Source organism: Apteryx rowi, unplaced genomic scaffold (assembly GCF_003343035.1).
Source record: "Apteryx rowi isolate R43461 unplaced genomic scaffold, aptRow1 scaffold_562, whole genome shotgun sequence".
Taxonomy (NCBI): Eukaryota; Metazoa; Chordata; class Aves; order Apterygiformes; family Apterygidae; genus Apteryx; species Apteryx rowi.
Genome location: NW_020450830.1, coordinates 522,745 through 545,137, shown reverse-complemented (window position 1 = coordinate 545,137; position 22,393 = coordinate 522,745). Strand labels below are relative to the sequence as shown.

Here is a 22,393-nt window from a genome sequence, read left to right as displayed (position 1 = left end):
AAAAAAAAAAGTAGAATTAGCTCACCTCTTTTCAAAGAGGAGCTGCAGGCAGGCAGACTGTCAGCTGAGAACAACACTCTGCTTCGCCAAAGCAGCTTTACGCTGTGCAGTGCTAGGCAACAGAGGTAGACATGCTTGCAAAAGAGCCCAGGATACTAGGTAAAAACTTGCTCTAGCATGCTTACATGACACATACATACATACACAAATACTTAGCCTTTATGTGATCACAGGGTTGATTCTGGTTGTGTGAGATGAAGTAAATTGTATTTTTGGTTAAAAGGTATTATCAAGAACTAGCCCTAGGCATGAATGAGATGACCCCTGAAGATGAACAGCTCTGGCAGTCACCTGATTAAAAAAAAAAAAAACAATCCCCCCCCCCCAAAAAACCCTGACAGCTTAAAATAATGAAACACATTTTGCTCATCTTATGAAATAACTATACTATTATGTTTATTTAATTTACATTTTGCAAACTCTGAATGTCAAATAAATACTTGAAATACATCAAATAATGTCAACAGGTACAATAGTAAGGATTCACCCTGACACCCCCCCCCCCCCCCAAAAAAAAAAGGGCAGTTTCCCTTCCTTCCTAAGCCATGCATATGCTCATCCACAGATAAAACTCAGCTAGCTGGCTAAATTAATTAGGTCTGCCTGGCTCATTTGAAGATGTTCATACAGGCCAGAAGAGCTGAGCAGCTACACAACTTGCGCATTTCATCAGCCTAGTCAAAAATGGTTCACTTGGTCGGCTTGAGCTTTTCATGTCCCACTGTTTTCAGAATTTCAAATGCCAAGGAAGCAACAGCAACATCAGCATGGGAGCTGGGAATTAAAAACAGTAACATCTATTAGACAGTCTCAAGGGAAAACTTTTTGTTCAAATCCTACATTTGTCTTATTCTGTGTAGGAAAATTCTTAATAGCCATTGAGTAACTTTACTAAATCCCGCTTTTCTGTTAAGCAGCAATATGCAACTCGCAATTTTGTCCCGTAGCAAACCTCATGTAAAAAGGCAATCCTTTCAGTTCAGATCCACAGTAACTGCTACCTTGCTCAATCGCCCACACACACACTTGCTACCTTGCCCCCCACACACACACTTTCAGCTTGATAGAAGAATGTCTCAGGTTTTGTTTTCACCCGTACAGCGTTCAGTGCAGCGCTGCTCAGCATGTGAGGCAGCACCACACGGGGTTTTGCCCACCTTTTGCAAGGAGGATTGAATGCGCTACCACACACAGCTTTGCATGTTTTAGATTGACTGATGTGATTTCTTCCCGCCCTTTGCTTTCTCTCCTATTTATTGCACATATTTTGCCTATTTTTTCCTGCTGGAAAACACATGCTTTTTCCAGCACTGGAACAGGGGATCTAACACAACACTGCCAGTCCACATAAACAAGATGATTTTTATAGGCTGCTATGCCTTGTCTTTAACTCACGCAAGTACACTAGCAGACCAATTTGCAACTTCCTCGGCTTCTGCTAATGACAAATACCTACTGACACTCCCTGTTTTGGGGAACACAGAGCAAACCATGAAATCCAAATGATCAGTCTGTACTCTCTAAGCCAATTGCTTAATAAAGCAGCAGTTTAAATCAGAAACTGTAGTTATCTGAAACAAATTCATCTTGGCAACTGTCTTCACTGAAAATAGATGGCTAAGATCCCACATTTTACAGTCCAGATTTGATTCCACATAGCTACGAAGCAGAATGGGTTATATGTCACTCCAAAAACTGTCTGTTCTGACTAGTTGAGAACATATAGCAGAAGAAGAGTTTGGCAATACACAGCTGCTACATGGCAGCAGGGAACACCTAAAGCAGTTTGCAGTCTAAGCACTGTCCCTCTGATGGTACACAGACTGCTTTGATGGTTCATTCCTTCCACCACACAGGGAAACTAAAAGATTTGAAACCTGTCTGTAAAAAATGGGCAAAGCAAAAACATTCCTCGGTCACTTTAACCTAGTGATTATATGTGGGTGGAAGGTCCTGGAAGTTTAGATGACTCAGAGGATGACTTCGATCCAGGATCTCAGTTGTAGTCATCTCTAAAGCGTTTCTGATTCTGCACACAATTCAGAAAGGCTTCTCACCTGTGCTGTGAGCCGCATTGAGAAGAGGGGGCCAAGTTTATTAGGAAATAAGGAATATGCTTAAGAAAGATGGCACATAAGAGAAGGGAAATTGGAGGATGGCAGAACATCTGTAACCTCCATAAACAAAAGAGCCCAATTCAGCTAAAGCTGATCAGCTCGCTGACCCCAGGCTTTTCCTGTTGCCCCTTTSCCAATTCATCCACAACTGAATCCATTACAGCCCAAAGATCCAGGCAGCCTCGTGATTTCCTCAGCAGGCGAATAGGGACATGCGTTCCTGGAGATGGGGAATCTCTGAGCTCTTTGGGGTTTCTATGTTGCTGCTGCAGTGCTGGAGCTCAGCACAGCAGAGGAACTTGGCTTACCCTAACATACCAAAACACTCATCRTTAGCTTCAGCTAGAATTTGGTGTACTGAGCATATTGTGTCAAAATAAGAGAAACTGCTATTTATTTGGGGTTTTATGTAGTATGTGGAGTTTTTCTGAGTACAGAAATGTGTAGATAATAGACAATTAGAGGAAGGCAGGAAGAGGATTTAAAGACAGCTACAGAATGGGCTGTCTAGTGCATCTGACACTGAAATGCCATGAGAGAGAGTGAAAACGAGTTCTAAAAGAGAAAAACCCTTCTTTCCCCACTGTCATACCACTGTCATTTTCAGTGGTGGGGCTAATCTCGCCCTGAGGGAGAGATGCTATTTTATTTTAGATAGATAATTTAATGCGTCATACAAAAAACCTTGAGTCAGCTGCTGTGTGATGTGGGAGGGATGCAGATGGTTCACGCCAGGTTCTGGTAGTCCTCAGCGAGCATCTCCTTCAGTTCTCCACGTCCTGACCATTTCCCCCTCTCATCTGCCCCCATCCCCTTTCCTTCTAATACAGTGTGCACCCTGCCATAATGCTGAGGAGCCAATTTTCTCAAACAACTGGCCCATATAAAGCCTGCATCTGGGAGCACAAAGAGCACTGAAAAGAATATTTGTTTCAACTTACGCTACAATTTATCTGCGCATTTTATTTCAACCAGGAATGAAATGCGGCCTAACAGTCTAGGGCAAGAGGGCAAAGGGGTTTTCTGAGGGACAGAGAACAACTATTTATTCGTTCGTACATCCAAAGGGGATTAGATGAGGAAAACTCTAAGGGGGATGAGCTGAAGTTTGGCCAAGTTGCCAGGAGCAGAACCTCTGTTCTCGCTGGGAATGCTGCAGCATTCCCCAAAGTCTTGTGCCCTCTCGGAAAAACAGCAGGTTCTTCAGCGAAAGCAGTTCATGTCTTTGGCCGTGCACAGTCAGCTTTCAAGTGCACAAAGCACAATTGCTTTAAAACAGGGCGCAAACATTACATTTTGCAGCTGGCCCACTACGCCAAGAAACACTGACCACAATGTGCTTGCAAAAAAGCAGACTGTTTGGAATTAATAAAACTAGCCACACGTGGACGCATGCTGAGCCTGGCTGGGCAGCATGCACTGGCGAGCCACAGCTGGGGATCAAAGCACATCGCAGCAGTGGCAACAGAAAAGCGGAAAAGCTCTGAAGGAGAGGAGTTTGGGGGAGAGCAGCACGTGGGGGAGGGCCAGTGGCAGTAACACGAGAAGCTTGTACCACACCGGAGGCGATTACAGGAGAAGGCCATGTCAGAGGAGCGCGCGCAGACCTGGAAACTCCTGAGAGCCTGAGGGCACTCACCTGGCAGCTTGGGCCAGTCCCTCCAGAGCCTGGATAAGAGCGTCGCCATCATTCTTCAGGCTCTCCCAGTGCTTTGCGTTTGAAGTTATCTGGAACAAAAAGAAAGAAAGTTATCAAAGGCTTTGCAAGAAATTCCAGTGTCATTTTTTTGTGGGATAGGGGAGAGGGAAACAAGTCACAGCATTTGTTACAATTGTAAATGGAACGTGACAGTAATGAGACCCCAGAGAAAGCCCCTTTTACTGAACAGGGCTGAATTTTAGGCAGACTCTGTCTAAAATGGCCTGGTTTAATTAACAAGATTCACTCTTGTTCTAGGTCCCTGTATGTGTGCAAATTCACACATCACAGTCTGCCAGTCCTGACTTCATATTTAGTGCCAATGCAAATACAATACCCATTTATTCTGAATTTCAGGGAGATCTCTGGGAGGCAGTCACTTTCATTTTGTCACTTGAGAGAAAAAACAAGCAAGCCTCTAACAGCCTTCAGATCAGGACATGTGGGCTTTATCTAAGAGGACTCAGGTTAAAAATCACTGCAACGCTAGCAATTGCATATTCGATTTTTTGTGCCATTCCTCAGCCATTAGGAATATTGCCTGCTCAGACCAGTCATTTACAGACGGGGAACGACTGGCCACAGCTATGCGCCCTTTCGTGCCGAGTGAGCTCTGATTATAGCCGATTTTGCCACACGTGTTTTATCACACTGATCTGTAATGACTGGTTTACTGATCCTCCAGCCTAAAGTAGTATAACTGTACGGCTAGAGGCGGCTGCACATTTCCTGACCCATTACCCATGTCAATGGGAAGGTCATGGTGCGTATAACACGAAATTGCCTGGCATCGTGGCACGGACACTGAATACTCGATGGGTTACTGAAGAAGCTCCCAAATCTCAACAAATCACTGAAAAAAGATTTGCGTGTCAGTTCTTGCTTGCAAAGGTAGGTAAACCTTGGCCAAAAAGAAAGGGAAATGAGAAGACCAGGGTGGCTGATAATACTGATACCTGAGGAGTTAATGTTTGAAACGACGACTCTTAATCCCAAAATTTGGCAAGGACTTTCGAGCTTTAAACATGCCACAGCTGGCATCTGGGTGATGCACCTTTAAGCCTCCCTCTTAACTCACAAGAGAAGCTGTACTTACAGCTGCCATCCCACCACCATCTATCAACAGTGATTCTGCAACAACAGTGTCTCTACATCTGTAATCATAACTTGCTACAGCTACACAATGACAGGGAACAGGGACCTGTCTGGAGTAAACTAAAATCTATCCTATGTGTCGCAAAAAACCCTGACCCTGCTACCCAGCACAAATCATTGGTAAACCYTGATTACAGGTCATTAAGCCTTTTTACTCTCTTGAGGTTTATATCTGAGCCCTTCAATTTATACTTCCGTAATCCATTCTGCTTTAATTGTCATCCTGCAGATACAGGAGACTTCTTGTAATCATTGTTCTGAATTTTAGAACAGAGACACACTGAGCCAATCATCACAATAAAGCTCTTTTCTCTCTCAGCATCTGCAAACACAAAACATTGTTTTTTCTTCCTAAAGAGTACTTGCGCCTCTATTAAACACTTCTCATAACTCCTGCAACTAATCAGCCTCTGCCACATGCTTTCCACTTGCCACACTCATCCCCCGTGTTTATCCTGCACACTTGAAAGAGGAAGGGGTCACGGGGTTGGGGGGGATCATGTCATTAAAGATTGAATCATGCTCCATAAAACTAAGAGGTCAAATAAAGGTTATGCAAATATCCCTAATTCTAACCTAGCCCAGCTCCTAAGTGCTGGAATTTGTACAACCTTCATTTTCTTTGAACAGATTGGCCTTTGTACATAAAACATAGACAGAAAATTCAAAATGTGCTCCACCATAAAATCATGTACAAAATAAATTTTTAATCCTAAAATGCTCTATTTCAATCATTAACTTAGTCCAGCTGAGTAATAGGATCTGACTGTAAGGTTGCCTGTGCTGCAGTGTGCCTCATGTCATTATTAAGAATACATTTCTGTGGATACAACATATTTGAATGAAAAGGATTAAAATGGTTTTATATGCACAGAAATTGTAGTGGATAGAAACAGAAGGACCTATGAGATCATCTGCTCTTCCTCGGCAGCAGCCTCCCTATTAGACTTCACCACTGAGCGCAGCTTCCAGCCCCGAGCAGTGGCCTCCTGCGACTCCCACCCGCAAGGGCTACTCCACTGCCGAATACGCTTTGACAGATCCCTTCAGCAGCTAAGGTGGTGCCACAAGGAGGGATAGGATCAGGCCTTTAACATCATTAGCAACCAGGAGATGTTTTAAATTAAGTCTAAAGCAACTTGCGTTTTTAGGACATATTTTCAAGAGAGCATGGAATAAAAGCTTCACACAAAGCCACGGCGCGTTCATGATAAAACAGACACCTGTCCCGTTGGCTGTAGTTGGCTGTAGCACACACAGAAAATGTGCATGGACGAAATACAGCCCTACAGATTTACTCATGGAGCTGGCGTTTCCACACCCACTCTTGATCGTCAGTGTCTGGAAAACTGTATTTTATCCACCACGAGGTATCCACACCACAGACCCGCCCCACCTGGCCTGGGAGAGGATCAACGCTGCAGCAGCAGCAATGTTGCAGGCTGAATAAGGGGTGAGTTGCCGGTGCCCCGTAAATAGCTTGAACGCACCCACTTACCTTTCTGTCAGTACTCTCATGCTGTTATTGCTGTGACCATTAACATTTAATTGCTCCTTTTATATTAGACTGCATAGTAAATTTTACTGTTCGCTGAATTATCAAAAGACCCCTCAAATAAGATGGATTAGATTCTGCTTCATGTTAAAGTCATGAGAAATATTGGCTGATCTCAGGGATCACTGTTCAATTTTAAGAACAAACATAAAATTTTACCCATGTATTCTTTTTATAAAAAATGTTCAATTTCTGTCTTCATTTTGTTTTGTAAATGAAAATAATGATAATACAGAAAACCATCAATAATCCAACTATTTGAAATGCATGTATTTTTCACTAATTTTATAATTTTTTTCTTCTACCCAACATCACTACATGATTTATCCACGCCAGTTCTATTTTTAGAGTTCACTTAGAATTTTAACAACTGGTTTAATGATCTCTTGTAATAATGCTGATTTGTTAGGGCTGGCTACAACACATATTCAATGACATAATCAATAGCCATTCCTTTAATTAAAAATGTAATTAAATCTCAGTTTAGTTGTGCACTCATTGCAAATTTAATAAGAATTTCAAAATGACTTTTCTTTATTAAGCTAATAACCTTTCAGCAGCTTTCTTCTCTTCAATTCTATTAAACAAGGATGAGTCATAAAGAATACTGTAACTGATATGAAAAGATCAGTATTTCCTAAAATTTAGAATAGCTGTTCAGGTATTACGGTGCTGCTAAAGGTGAGTGCTGGAAAAGATACAACATGAAACACTCACTGGAAGAACATCTTTGCTAATAAATGAAGGAGGCTTGGATTCTTGGTGTAAGCCGAAGTGACTTTTGTAATTCAATTTTCAAGAAAAGGCAAAAGCTAGAATTAGTCATACATGGAAATCTAAGGGAATATTTCTTTTCTTAAGGCCTTGCTTTCATAATACTGAACTACTTTCACTGATTAGTTGTAACTACCATTCTGTATTTTATGACTGAGTTAAATGTCCTAAGTAGTAAACTACTTTCTCACTATTTTGAAGAACAAGAAATTCTCCTGCTTTGTTGGGGTTTCAATTGAACTGTAAGCTCAATGTCTGTGAGGTCAGCTGTACTGAAATTGGGAAACAATATATTTACTGAATAAAATAAGGAACTTTTTAATTTGAAACATTTTTTTTGGTTGAAGAAAGGCCTCAGGACGATATTTAGCTGCACCATCAAATGTTTTCTTCTCAAATAAACAATTACTTGAGATGTTTACCATGTTCTCCCTCGACAGATTCATTTTTACAAGCTATCACTGTGTCTGTGTACACAGATATAAGCAAGTCATTTCATAACTGTTTCTTTACACATACTTGGATTTTTTTTCTTCCACAAGCACTGCTCAATATTTTAACCTCATAAAGAGATGCTTTCTACTTTTTTCTCAAAATTGAATATAATTAAGCTAATTATCTTTGCAGGGTCAGTTAGCTTGAGTTCTCACTGAACTTTACCAACACTGACTGAGAGCAGCCATGCAAGTAAGTTTTCCTAATAAAAAATTAGGCAGCAAAGAGTTAAGCATGCTCCTACTGCCCAGTAGGCACGATTTCAAATAATGTCTTCATAGTAAGTGCTGTCCCAAGTTTAAAATGTGCATCTCAGCCCTCTCCTTCCTGCCTCTGCCTTTGACTGGCTCAAGGGGCTGTCAGCAGGACACAGAGCCTTTCATCCCTAAAGCTGCTTTTTCAAATTCAGTCTGGCTTGGCGGTGACTGAAAGTTGATGGCTATTCACAGCTGCTTAGTGTGACCTTATTCCCATTTTTAAGAAACAAATGTCACAAAATACAGCAGTGTCAAAGACATCACTACAGCAGACGTGACAGCCCAGCAAAAAAAAGTCAGTGGGTCGGTAACTTCAGAAACACGACACAATGGCTGGGCTGGAGCAGAAAACTTCCCAGTATCACTGCCCATCTTGTGCCTATCCCAAGGCATTTAATGGTGCTTCTTCCTCCCAGGCTGCCAGCACTGAGCTATTTACAGGCACTGGACGCAGACAGAAGCACACAGCCTTCCCGTGTTACAGATGAGCACTGTAACCAAGAATATACTGCAAACAGGGACTTGCTCAGGTGAGCGTCTATGTGACATAAAACTGATGGGCTCACTGATCATGTTCACACTTACTAAATATAAATACTTCTTTCAAAATAAATCCCTCCACTGGCACATATGCGAAGCTAGTATATCAAAGGGATCGGTGACTGTCGTTCTTTCTGTAGGCCTGCACACTTCAGCTTATAAAGTAATGTAGTGCAATGAAGGGCCAGACTCAATAAAGGATTTGGAGCCTATAAAGCAGATGTTGCAAAAACTGTTTTAGGTGTCAGTCCCCAGAGAGGAATCCAGAGCGGAGTCTTAGATACCTGTGTAGTGCACAGGGAGAGCTTAGTTTCAGAAGGACATGAAAACCTGCACATTGAACAAGAAGTTATCTGAATTCCCGTTCCCCTCTGGAGCTTAGACTGCTAAAACAGCAAATGAAAACAAATAGTCCAGACGGCAGAGACCAAAACTCCAAACCTCACCCTCTTTTTTCAGTGCCCCTATGAGGCTACAGACTCACAGGCTCTCTTGCAGCCCCCCCACTTTTGGGGCTGAACCTTGTATTTTTTGTAGCTGCAGCATAGCTTCCACAGGGTGGGGAGAGGCAGAGAGGGTTAGATGGTTCCCATACAACTAGTGAAAAACACAAGGACTCTGCCGGGAGGCAAGAGGCAGCACAGCTCTCCAGATCACAAAAGTTAAGCCTGATCTCCCATTTACCAGGGAAATGCCATTAGGCCAACGTCACATTGCTGGCAAGATTTTTTTGAAAACTAAAACAACCCCAAAAATCCCAAATATCTTCAATGGCCTTTTGCGAAGCATTTAATCTGGCATGTTAGACATGCTCTCAGCAGGTACGTGACATTGGACCCATCAAAGGGCTTAGGTCTAACCAATTTACTAGTTATTTAGTGAAAACTAATAGTAACCCTTGCCAGGCTATGCAACTGCAGAGAAGAAACACCCAAGGTCAGTGTGTGCTCAGAAACACTGGACACTCGCTAGGAGGGCCACAAGTTATTGCTCTTGCTCCCTGTAACGTATGAGAACCCATTCTGAAAGGGTAAAAATATTTCTGATGTTCACCCCATCACAGCGCGCTTGCTTGCTACTCTCCTCTCTACAAATGGTTTAGTCGGAGAGAGACAGACACATAATGGGGGGGGAGAGGACAAATCAAGTTGGACAAGTTATATTTATGTTACTAATTGCCAACTCATTTGAACAGGCCTGTGCAATGTTGCTGCACCATAAAAACAAGAAAGGAAAGTTACAAAAGCATGAGTGATCCAGGTGTGCTTTGGCAAGCACTACTACAGTCAGGCATTTCAGACACACAATTACAAAGACTTTGTGGCCTTCAGATCCTGCAAATGTATGTGAAAACAAGCAGGTATCTGTGACAATAAACCTACATCAGACAGCCTAGCTCTGATTTTAGAGTTCAGAAATCTTTCCTTCCTCTTTATGGACAAAATTCTTGCTCCACTGAAGTCAACAACAAACTCCTTTGACTTTGATAAGGGCAAGATTTCATTCTACGTGTTTTGTTTCCATTTAATTTGTATGTGTGCACAGGTTTATTCCAAGTTCAAAGTAATTTCCTCTGGTAACTTGGAAACGTACCAGTGCCTAGCAGTCTGCAAGCCAGGTTGCCTCAAGCACTATTCACAGTGTGAGAAGGAACGGCTCCCCTACACCACACAACTGCCAACTGACCTGGGACCCTTCTTGACACTTTAACACTATTGTCTGCCCTTCAGCATATATATAGCACACAGAGGCATATTCCATGGTTTTTGTGAAACTATAAAATTACCAACTCTAATGGGCATTGTCTAAGCATAACAGAAGATTTGTAAAACCCAGGTTAATTATTGAACCGAAGAGTGCTCTCCGTCTTGTTTGATTTTTTGATTTTGTTTTTATTGCTAACAGTGTTCTCAGCTCACTTTCAGGAAATATAAAATGTCTTTATAACCCAGCAAATATCCATTATTGCAGTTTCTATCCCCTCTGACTATTGAGTTTAAAATGTTTGACTTGACAGAACTGGATAGGGCAAGCTCTTTTTATCCGTTAGAACCAGCTGTCCACAACAACCTTATTAGTGGAAGTAAGCTGCAGTCCTGTCTGGCAAAAGGTGTCTCAAAGCTGCTGTAGGAGACTTCCATATAGGGTTGCAGGGCTGACAAGTCACACACGCCCATAAGCAAACACAACATCAATATGACTTTAAAAATAAACACTTGCTACCCTGTTGCTGGTGATCTCATCTCCAAATACAAATTCATCTGTCATCTGTGTGCCGCTGACTCCCCGAGGTACCACTTCAGACTAGTTTCACTGTCCCAACAATAATCCCAGCCTGCCTTTTTCACCTCTCCTCAAGCATCAGCTTTAGCGAAACAGGGCCACATACAGAGCTTACGCACTCCTTGCAAGCCCCCTCCAGTTCCTCTTCCCGCAGTCACCAGGCGGCTGCCTGTCCTCACCTTGCTGGACTGATGAGACCACCGCTGCCCAGGCACACCTACCCTGATGGCCTCATATGATTTCCCCCTTACAGAAGGAAAGGGGAAATCCACTGGAATTATTTTTTATTACCACAGTAGGTGCAATTTAGGCTCAGACCATACATTTATGTTCCTTTAGAAGCTATGATAGAGGCTGCTCTTATCTATGACAGAGGCTTCTAGTTGCCTTAGATCAAAAAAGACTAAAAGCATTTATGAAAATGTATTGTAAAACAAAAAAAACAAATTTTCTGCATACCTAGATTTCCCCTGAAGTTCATCAGTCTCTGGACCTGAGAAGGCTCTCAGATTTAAACATCTTTCATAGTCTCTTTTTCTTTATCAGCCTTTCTCCTAAAATAGCTTCTGACACGTAACCCCCAGGCCTTCTTAAATGTTGACTCCTCGTGCTCTTTTAACAGTGCTGGCATCTTTTATGGTCCTAATAACTCAGCTCTTGAAAAAGATCCCTGAATTCCATCACCTGTCAGACCTTACATTTCCCCATAAAGTCACAAGATAGTCTGACTCCAAAACTCTTCTTTGGAGTTACATCCAGCTTTCACTGGTGTGCTCCATGGACTGTGGATGGCCTTCTTTTCATGTTCATAGTACCTAGTATAATTCAACCTATATCTTTCCCTGGTATCTTTGGTGCTATGACAATTCAAATAATTTGAAATATACATTTGTAAGAGTAAGAATCATTATGACAGATAACTTGTCTTCTCACTATTGGGAAAAACAGTGACACCCAGCACATTTTGGAAAGTGCTGACTTTTAAATGGCATTTACCTCACAGGAGAAGTACGCAAGCAACCAAACAATTACCAGTTTCATAAATACTTATGTATGTAAGGACACAAACACTTGAGTAGCCATGCCTGCAATGCATGAACCATCCAGACCCCTAGCAACTGCAGGGCAGTTAGAGTGTATTGAGGAATTGAATTTTAAAGCATAAAGCCTCCAAAAAATAACACTTCCAACTTGACATTGTCCCTTGTCTTGCTTTAAAATGCTACTCATGAAAATAAAAGACTACTATGCCTTAATGAAGCCAGAGCTAGTTGAGTAGAAGCTGTCAAAGTTTTCCTTATACAAATCTGTCAGTGCAATTTAAGTCTGATCTAGTATACAAAATCCCTAGCTTCCCTTGAGAAGAACCTTCCTACGACCTCAGAAGGTGTGGTGCATTTGTGACATTGATTAACTTTCACTGGGGGTGAAGAAAAATTGAAAAGCTCACGCTCATGTGGTTGTAATCTGGACTTGAACACAGGACTCCAACAACTAAAAGTCTGTACAGCTTGACTTAATGTTTTAGATATACCATTCCCAGGAATAGCAGGGATATGATGAGATATATTGAGAAGTAAAGCAGATTATGAAAAATACATACTTAAAGACTAAAAACAGCAACAAAATCTTTTTAGAAAATCATTGTAGGCTATGACTTTAAACTAAATATTAAAGCATTAAATATTAGTTCATTTGTAGCCTCAGTAGGAATTACATGCAAACCCCCTAGTTTCTAGGGACACATAAAATTTGGATACAGAACCTTCGAGGTTTTCCTTAAGTGCCAAACATGGATAGAGTCCTTCACATACTGAAAAGGAGACAAAACTTAAGTCTGAAGATTTTTTATTAGGGGAGAAAAACATCATTATATTTGTGCTTTATGTAAAAGTAACTAGACATGTAAATGACTGAACAAGGATATAAGTCCCTAAAACAACAATTCTGAGGAAAATTAAACTTTATGTAATGGCTCAATTTCCATAAAATTGTAAAAACTGTCATAAAAACAAATGGACTCCCAAAATCTATGCTTGCTTACTGTCATGTGACAGATGGCTCTGAGTGCCTGGCAGAGAGCAAACAGCTAGCCAGTTGGTCCTCACTGACCTCTGAAAGAACCATTTTGGTCTATTCACCTTTTTTTTTTTTTTTTTTTTAAAGGATCCCAGTTGCATTTAGGTATCTTTACAGCAGCTAGTAAGTCATGCATGTGCAATTACAGAGAGGAGGTCAAAAGGAAGTAATAGTGATGAGTCCAACAAATGACAGCTAGGCAATCTCAACAGTATTGCACTATGTAAAATTGCAGTGCACTGAAACATCAAATGAGCACGGCGATCCTTCTGTGCCCACAGCAACAATGAATTCGAATTCCATAACAAAAGCAACGGTGACAGTCACTGGGAATTACACTGGCCTTGAATTACRAATCAAATAAACAAGTAGCAGGTTTCAGAACTGCCAGTTTCACTGTACAACCAGAAGCAAAACATCTGTCCATGTGAAGAGAGAGCATATTTCTCATTGCTGACCATGTCAGTATTGTTTTTTTGGTCAGCTTCCATATCTACTTATAATCATAGTGGGCTCCCAGTACCCAAATACCAACGCAGCGCCAAGCCCTAGAGGGGTCTCGGAAAGTGAACACGTTCCAAACAAGGGGGTAAGACAGTTCCCCCTGGAACACTTGAGTCTACAGTATTAGAGCCACTGCAATAAACACTATTCATTCTTGTTGCTTTCTGAAACTAAGAGCAAGTCCCATATTTGACTTTTTTCCCCTCACTGTAATTAAAGAGCAGCCATTACAGATTGACTGAATACTTTAATGTCTGAGTAACTGTGAAAACAAGCATCAACAAAAACGGTAGCCCAAATCTGCACTCAGCACAGACACACGTATACTTCCAGACTTACATTACTTATTTCAAATAAACAGACAGAATATCTCATAAGATTTAATTTAGACTGAATAGTGCAATAGGCTAGGTTGCCAGCAAGCTCTTTCACAGCTGCTTCAGAGATCAGCCCCACTCACTCCATCTCATGCTGTAGATGACCATAATTCATCAGTGTATTCATGTTTTGGTTTTTGTCAATATTTTCCTTTTCATTTTGTTATGCTTGGACTCCACATGCTTCGTCCCATTTATGAGCCCTGCTGTTACCGTGATATCAAGCAACTAGTGATTTGATGATTTCATATCCATTTTCCCCTTCTCTCCTCAGCTCACACACACACACACACACACACACACACACACTTGGCTGATTCTATCACAGTTTCATCAGTGACTGACGGGAACAGATTCCTGAGTAGCTTTCCTATGCTTTTACCAAGTTATTGAGTCCCAGCTCCCGGCAGTCTCAGTATGAGAGAAAATCTTGCAGCTGTCCCCAAGATAATACTATTTTACTGTTCTTTATAATCATATTTCAAGATACAGATGGATGTAAACTCTGCAGAGTTTCTTTGCTGCAACTGAAAAAACAAAAGGACTCTAAGACAAGGTTAAATGATTTACAGCAGAAACTTGCGAAGAGAAGATAAAATAGAAATCACCTTTTTCTCTCAATACAGTACCATACGGTCATTTTCATCCTGCCTTATCAGCTGCCATTTCTGACACATATGAGAAGAGAGCAAAAAGGATCAAGCTCTTCAACTTGGCAATCTTCTACCAAAAGTAAAGATACAAAGACTGCAAGTCCAACATGATGTCACTAACTAGTGACCTGAATGGCAATACACTGTATTACTGTTAATAAAAGCAGCCAGGGAAAACCAAGGCTCATTTTATTTAAGGATAAACTCAAGTAGCTGGTATAAAAAGAAGGGCAACGCAGGAGAACTCTGCATACTTCATGGTAGATGGAACAAGGGAAAGTGTTGTCTCTACAGCTAGTGGGCATGGAAAGGACAATTTTTGCCTAATGCAACTGCCTCAGCAATCACTATAGTGGGACAAGGTAAGGGGGAATACATCACAATCTCAAGAAATGAATGTAGCAGCTACAAAATATCTACTTAAATTGTTCTTCCTCTCTGAGGAGAAGGTTGTGTCTGGCACTATGTTACAACAGATACTCCAGTTCATCTTCTCCAGTGGGTAGTTGAACAAATTTATTTAAATTACAATCATGCAATTAAGTAAATAGTCAATCACAAGTACTTGAGTTAAAGCAGTTTAAGAAATTATCAAACGCTAGCTGGAATGTGAAATCTATGTAGATGCACCCACTAAATTGCAGTGCTAGGTGGGTTAGCTTAAACCACCACTGATGGTGATTTCCACTAACCCATTCTATTCCAGCACTCAAGGTGCTCATACAGACATCTGTGTTGTCTCAGGTAAGGGAGCATTAACTTCAACCTGAGTGGGCAATAGCTCCTTCAGCTCCTTCACCTTGATGGTACCTTGATGGAGGTCCTTATTTTAAAAACACAGTAAATATTAAAACTCTGAGCAAAAATCACTATCAACAGAGGAAAGATGCAGCATAAAACTTTTAATTCATTCTAATTTTTATAAAACATATTAAAATTGAGACTAGTTATGTCATCCATTAGTTGTGTTGTCCAAGGATCTTAACAAATGGGTTCTCCTGGATTTAGCTGCCATGGTTTAAAATACCACTGCCCCAACTGTCTGCCCCATTTCATTGCCAGAGGTTGCTGCCCCCAAAGTGGGAATATCTGTTTATATCTCATTTGCCCTGGTCCACAACTTGTCCAATTAGTTTAAACAGCTAATGAAGGTGGGTCTGCACTAACAAGCTGAGCTACAACATGGTTCACTTTCTGTTCTGCTGTCCCTCCTGCTGAGTGGGGACAGCCGAGAGGCAAGACAGTGAAGTGGAGGTGGCAGTGAACCAGGCAGGGCAGCACAGCCTCCCAGAGCCTTAACCATGAGCCCACAGACTTGTCATTAAAAGGTGGAGATAAAGAGATGAAAAGACAAACTGATAAAATTTCAGGGCAGAAATATGTCCACAATAAGGGGAGAGTCTGTTCTTCCACAAACACAAACTCTGATAAATTCCTAAAGAAAAAAAAAAGAGCCTGTTTCCTATAAAAGGTAAACAGTTTAATTTGGATAGGAGAGCGTAAGCTGGAGGACAGACTGACTCTTCTTCTTTGTAACTTTGTAATACAGCATAGATTGACCTGTACATCCTCATTTTGATGCTTATCTTGAACAAACGGCCTAGAAGTTAATGTCTACAGAGAAAAAAAAAATAGAGAAGTGACTTTTCTGTAAAAGTGTGGGGTAAGTGCTAGTGAAAATTCTAATAAATATGAGCCCAACTGTTGTGGCTGAATGTTAACTGGCTGAATAATGCATTGTTTATTTGGCATGAAAAGCTTGTTGAGACAATTTAAACTTCAATCTTGAATTATATGATTAAGTCTTTCAGTGACTAAATTATCCTTTGTGACTTTTGTTATCTCAAAGTATGTTATAGTTGAATATCAGCAGAGAAACAAACATTTTCTTATTTTACACATGCATCGGCTTTTTGCTTTTATCTTGTGGGTGAATTTAGTGTTTAAGAAATTAATACTACTCACTAAATGTAATCATAATAAATGCAAGCGTTCTGGCAAACTTCGCCCACACAGCTCAGGAAGTGAACCTTACACCTAGCTTACAGTACTGCCACTGCTGCAGTCTTGGCTTCAGGTGAATAGACAATCATTGAATTATGTACAAAATGACTACCAACAACAGAGCTTTTGGTTATGATCTCACCAGAATGTGAACTGCATGTTTTTTCCTCTCATTTTCTTTTTGACTATGAGAAAAGAATTATAAACTACTATTACAACTGGGTAATACAATAAAAATGCACAGGTTCCAAAAAAGGCATTTTGTGTCATAATAAAGCAGTCTGTTTTCTCTTATAGGCTTCGGGTTAAAACCTCTCAGGTATTTTTGCTGATGTGTAGCTAATTACATCACTGTTTTGAATTTGCTATTGCACAACTACCATGAACAAGGCATGCCTTAAAATTAGATGTTTCAGCTCACGCTTAACCTGATTAGGTCAACGATTTAAATATTAACACAGCTATGGAAATGAAACCAGACAGATTCTTGGTTAAATAAAGTCATTATACACTCTTACATTGTCTTCCTGTAAAAACACAGGACTCAACATTTACAGACCCAGAATGAGCATCTGGAGGCCTGCCACAAGATACTGCCTTTTGGTCCTATAACCACAGTGGCTGTCAATTTTATAACTTTGTCCTTCAGGACAAGGTAAGTGAGTCACAGTGCAAACTTAATCACGTCATGCTACAAAGCTGAAGCAATGATCTCATCACTGTTCCAGGAAAAGGAATGAACACAATTCCTATTTACTCTAGCAAATCTAGCTTTCAGCAAATACCTACAAAGGCCCTGACCACATAACAGAGAGAACAAGCAACATAGGTGGCAGTCTATTAAGCCTTAAAGTAAAGTGAGATAGTGACACTGAGACTTTTAAAGCCTTGGTGTTTTGTCTGATGATTTTTAAATTGTAGTTTAAAGGAGTTTTGAAGTTTAACCAAATCTGTGATCCTTTTTGGTAAGGTTAAAGTACCTAGAAATCACCTTTATGACAGGTTAAAAATAATTTTGTACATTAAAGAAGAGATTTATTGCACTATTTCAACCATTCAACTCAATCTAAATTGGCTAGCAGCTTCATTTTGAAGCTCTTCATCCTTTTTTTATAAAGTATTTTGATTATTTTCTAGCATAGTATCAGACATGTAGAAACAAAATCTAAAATGAATAAATCTGACTTAAAAGAATACCTTTTTGATCAAAGCCCTTAGCTCACCTGTTTTTGTTGTAGAACTGACTAGCAGGAAAAGTCTTAGCTTTTTGCACTTAAAACTGATGGCTTATAATGATTTGAAGAATGATTGGGGTTATCATTCTAAAACAGCACCTAGGGGAACTGGGTGGATCAAGGGATTGCTAATGAGATAAAGTCTTTCATGTCTAAGTTTCTAATTTAAATTCAATCCAAGACAAAAGTTCCCCCATCTGACGGACATCTGATGATCTGTAAGAAATGAGGTGATGGTCTCACATTCTCCCTTAGAAGATACATGTTTTACGAGCGCTGAACTGCCAGCAAAATTGGCATTCTTCGCAGTGAAACCAAGAAATGAATTGACAATGAAACATGAATTAACTTTCATCCCTCAATACAGTAATATAAGACAAGGCTTTGGCCTGCTGGAACAGGTTTAGAGCACAGTTACTCTCTCCAGCCTACTCAGAATAAGGGTTTCAGCCCCTAAGACTCCTAGGGCAAGTTCAAATGAAACATCTTAGTAAGGTAAAAATTATTGTTTAAGTTCCAGAGTAAGTATATTGGGTTTTAATGATTTATAATCTATAGAAGGGCCAGTGGTAGATACTGAGTGACTCAGACAACTTTCTATTATGCTTTTCTGCAGGAGCCGCCATTATCACATGTCAGGCTCTCAGAACTTAGGACTCTTTAGTCCTCCCTTTTACTTAGTAAAAGCAAATCAATAATTTCCAATCATTTATTTACTCAGTGAAATTAGACCCTAGTTTCACTCACAAATTACAGTAAATATACCATTTTAATTTACTTACTAGTCACAGCCTTTTTGTTTGTGTGAACACACTTCACATACTTCAGTCTATAAACTGTTCGCAACTCCTATTACTATTATTTTTGAATTACTAATGGGATTTGTGACTGATCGACTGTATGACATATTACTGTTTTTCTTCCCTGACTACTAGACAAGGTCAGAGTAAAAGTCCACCTGCCAGGCCTAAAGCTCTTGGCTGCTGGTATATGACATGGCTACCCATTTCAAACGGCCACCCTGCAAACCAAGCCCATAGCCAGCACAGGGAAATGGACTGGCCTTACCCACACATGAATCAGTGGGTTGGGCACATGCTAACTGCAGCAGGAGGAGCAGAGCCTGCTCCCCTCACTCAGCCATCTTCCCTCTCCCCTTCCTCCTAAAAGCTACCCCTTCCACCTCTTAACCTAAGATGCTTCTCCCTCCAGGAAACTCCCCCCAGCCCCAAGGCAATAACCACCCACCTGCAGGAGGGGAACCCCCCCAGAGCTGCCAGAGCAAGGCCCAATCCAGTGCTGGTGGCAGCACATTTAATGGGGGAGGCTAGAGGAGTCCTTTGTTGTTTTTTACATAGGATCTCTCTATGGAGTTCATTACTCTACCAGGGAAGCCAGCTTCTCTGTCCGCTGATTCCCAGGACAAATACAGAGAGACTGCCCCTTAGTCCAGGAAGGAGGAGTATGGGCCCTCTAAATAATGGAGGGTCTTGACCATCCACAGATGTCTCCCGTCCCTCCATGGCACCACCAAACAAGCTCACTTGGGTGACAGGATGCCTCCCTGCAGCAGGCAGGCACACCCTGTCAAAACCACCAAACAAAAGACGACAGGTTCCTTAGCGAGGGGCTAAGATGGGCACCACAGAATATGGAAGAAGACACCTCGCAGGAAGAAAACATTTCTTCTCCTGCTGATCCTTTCCTACTCTCCTACCCTTGTGCACTGCCTCCCAGGCCCCACACGCCCCGAAACCCCATTCTGCTAGCCATCCCTCTGGAGACACCCATGTGGAGAGCTTGGGCACTAATCCCAGGGGACAAACATGGCAAGCCTAATTCATGGTGGGGACTGGGGCTCTTTCACATCATTAGAGGAAGTCACTGCTGCACCCACAGCCTCATCCCTCATCCCTTCAAGACAGCCTGTGTGTTGAGCCAGCCATAGGGAGTGATAACTGAGCGGATTAACACCACCACCATGACTCCTCTCACAAAGTCCCTAAGCAAGCCCTGGATATGGTCCTCTCAGTTGGCAGCCCTCCAGGCAGAAATCCCAGAGGGATTATCAAACTAGGGATTATCAGGGATTATCAGTACATGCATTAACAGAAAATGCATGTACATAGTCATCACCTTTCCAGACCTCAGGTCTGAACCCTGTCACCTCAGAAAAGGATGATCCCTTGCTTTCCCACCATGTCTTAATCTAGGTGCTGAGACAACACCAGTACCCCTTCTTCTCTTCCCTGTCTAAACCTCCTCTTACAGCTCCAGCTGTTCCCAGTCTCCATGCTGACGACTGATGGCCTATCCCACAAGGCTTGGCAAGTGCCAGAATGCACTGAATCTAGAGAAGAAAAGTCTATGTAGAGAACCCTTGCTTCTCCTTGCATCTCCTCTAGATCGGTAAGAAGGGTGTCATCCTATGCCAGAAGGCTGGTTATATGCTTCTCGCTACCTTTCTACCTCTCCAAAGAATACAAGTGTGCACGTGCTTCAATTTCTCTCCCAAGGAGGTTGGATATGTGAACAGAGAAACATGTGGCAGGCTCAGAGGTCTCTGAGGACCCAGAGTTTATCCTCTTTCTCCTGTTATTCAATGCAAAGGTATGCTAGGGGGGATAGACAGGTGCCTTTAGGATCTGAAACCTCTTGCACCAGATGCCATCTTGCTACAACCCTCCACCAACTATCCCTTCTAATGTTGCAGCAAAAGAACTGGTACACACCTTCCCTACATCCCAGCACCTTTAGGCTGAGGAAAAGACTCATCTTCCCTCCTACCAAGCAAGTCAAAATTTCTGAAAGACCTCTACAAAGCCCTTGTCCTCCAGCAGACTATTGCAAAAATGACCGTAGGTTGGTCTTGGCCAAAATTAAGAGCTGGTGACCATTACAAACACCATACAGCAGTCCATGAAAGGGGTCGACCTGTCAGAGGGTAGCTCCCTACTCATCCCCAGCCCCATGGACATTTTTCTCGGACCACTGTCCTTGAAGCTACCAAGGCTTGTATAGTTAGGATGATTTTTCCCTCCATACATTATATGGTATTTGTCATTACTGACTACTACCTGCAATTTTGTCATCTATTCAATCAATATTTTGAGTTCTCTACAAATGATCAGAGTCAGGCTTAGTTTTGAATAATTCTGTATCATCAAAAACCTTTGTGACAGTACTGTTCATCTCTTTTTCCAGGCAATTTATGAATACATTGAACAGCAAAGATCCCAGTGGGATTATGACAGTAATCTATGTTTTTAGTGCAAAACTAGCCATTTATTATTTCCTATTGTTTAAGCTGCTATTAATCTGTGAGAAGAACTTTTCTCTTTCCCATGGCAGTTTAGTTGCTTTAGGAAGTTCTACTGAGACACCTTATGAAAAGCTTTTTAAAAATCCAAGTCCACTATATCAAACGGATTATGATTCTTCACATGCTCATTGACTCAACTCAAAGAACTGGAGAAATATGACTTTCCTCTACAGACATCATATTGACTGTTACATAATGTGTTATATTTACCTTTCTGCTTACCCATCCTTTCCTTATTATCATATCTACCAGTTCAGCCTTAACAGAAGTCAGAATTATGGGCCTGAAGTTCTCAAAATGACCCATGGAGCCCTTTTAAAATTTTTAGGATGGAGGCTGATTTTCTTGATAGGTTGCACACCACCATTACAGGCTCAGCAATTTCATCCAAGTTCCTCTAGAATTCTTCAACAGTTACCAGCAGGACCAGCTGATCTGTTACTATTCACTTTATTAGTTTGTTCTAAAATCTCTTTTTATAACACCTTAATTTTTAGACAATTCTTTATACATGAAGAACAGATTGAGATATCAAAATTGTTCAACTTCCACTGAAAAAAATACAAAGGTCTGAAGAGTGGCCTTTGTAGTACCTATCAGTGTAAGAATTGCCTCTCTTTTTCTCTGAGGAGGAATACTTAATGCATCAGTCTAAAAAATGAAGTTTGATACAAAGATACAGCAGCTTCTTAAAATCTTTGTAAATAGTGAAGAACGAGTACCTTCATTGCAGGTGATATACTTTTTCACTTCATGAACTGATAAATTATTGATGAGGACTGTCTATGGCCATGAAGAATGGAATCTTTATCTCTATTATTAGGTAATTATTTGAGAAATATACACATTAGAGTATAACCTGGATGACTGAAAGTGTTAAATAACACACACTAATCTTCAGCTTGGTAGAACTTCACAAATAATAATCTAAACTACCACTACAGATTTCCTATAACCTTTTAAGTCTTATCACCTTCATTTTTATGGATATAAAAATTCCAAGAGAGACAGAAAACCGTAGACATTCAGAAGTCCTCTGACAGGAGCCTTGCCTGGAGGTAGGCTATTTCATAATTGCCTTGTGATAGCTTCTTATGATTTCCCTTGAAACAGCTCCTGGTGAATGCTACTAAAGATAAGACATGTAGTGATTGTGTCTGTCCCTTACTACATTTCTATTCAAAAATTTTGCATACCAGAGCGATTCTCCTCAAAAGGTATACTCAAGAGTAACATTTCCTATATGGTGTAATTTCTGAATTCCCTCCTGAAAACACAAATTAA

The 22,393-nt window shown here is 41.0% G+C and overlaps 1 protein-coding gene across 2 annotated transcripts in view; it reads right to left on the bottom strand.

Annotated features, from left to right (window-relative positions):
- Nucleotides 1–564: 564 nt before the first annotated feature.
- The window catches only part of ULK4 (unc-51 like kinase 4), a 250,325-nt gene continuing 228,496 nt past the window's right edge, over nt 565–22,393 (bottom strand). For both annotated transcript variants that reach the window (XM_026081949.1, XM_026081950.1), the window contains 2 exons: nt 3,817–3,905; nt 565–834 (listed from right to left, as the gene is read on the bottom strand). In XM_026081949.1, the coding sequence (XP_025937734.1) occupies nt 750–834; nt 3,817–3,905 (174 nt within the window). In that variant the 3' untranslated portion in view covers nt 565–749. The remainder of the gene's footprint in view (nt 835–3,816; nt 3,906–22,393) is intronic.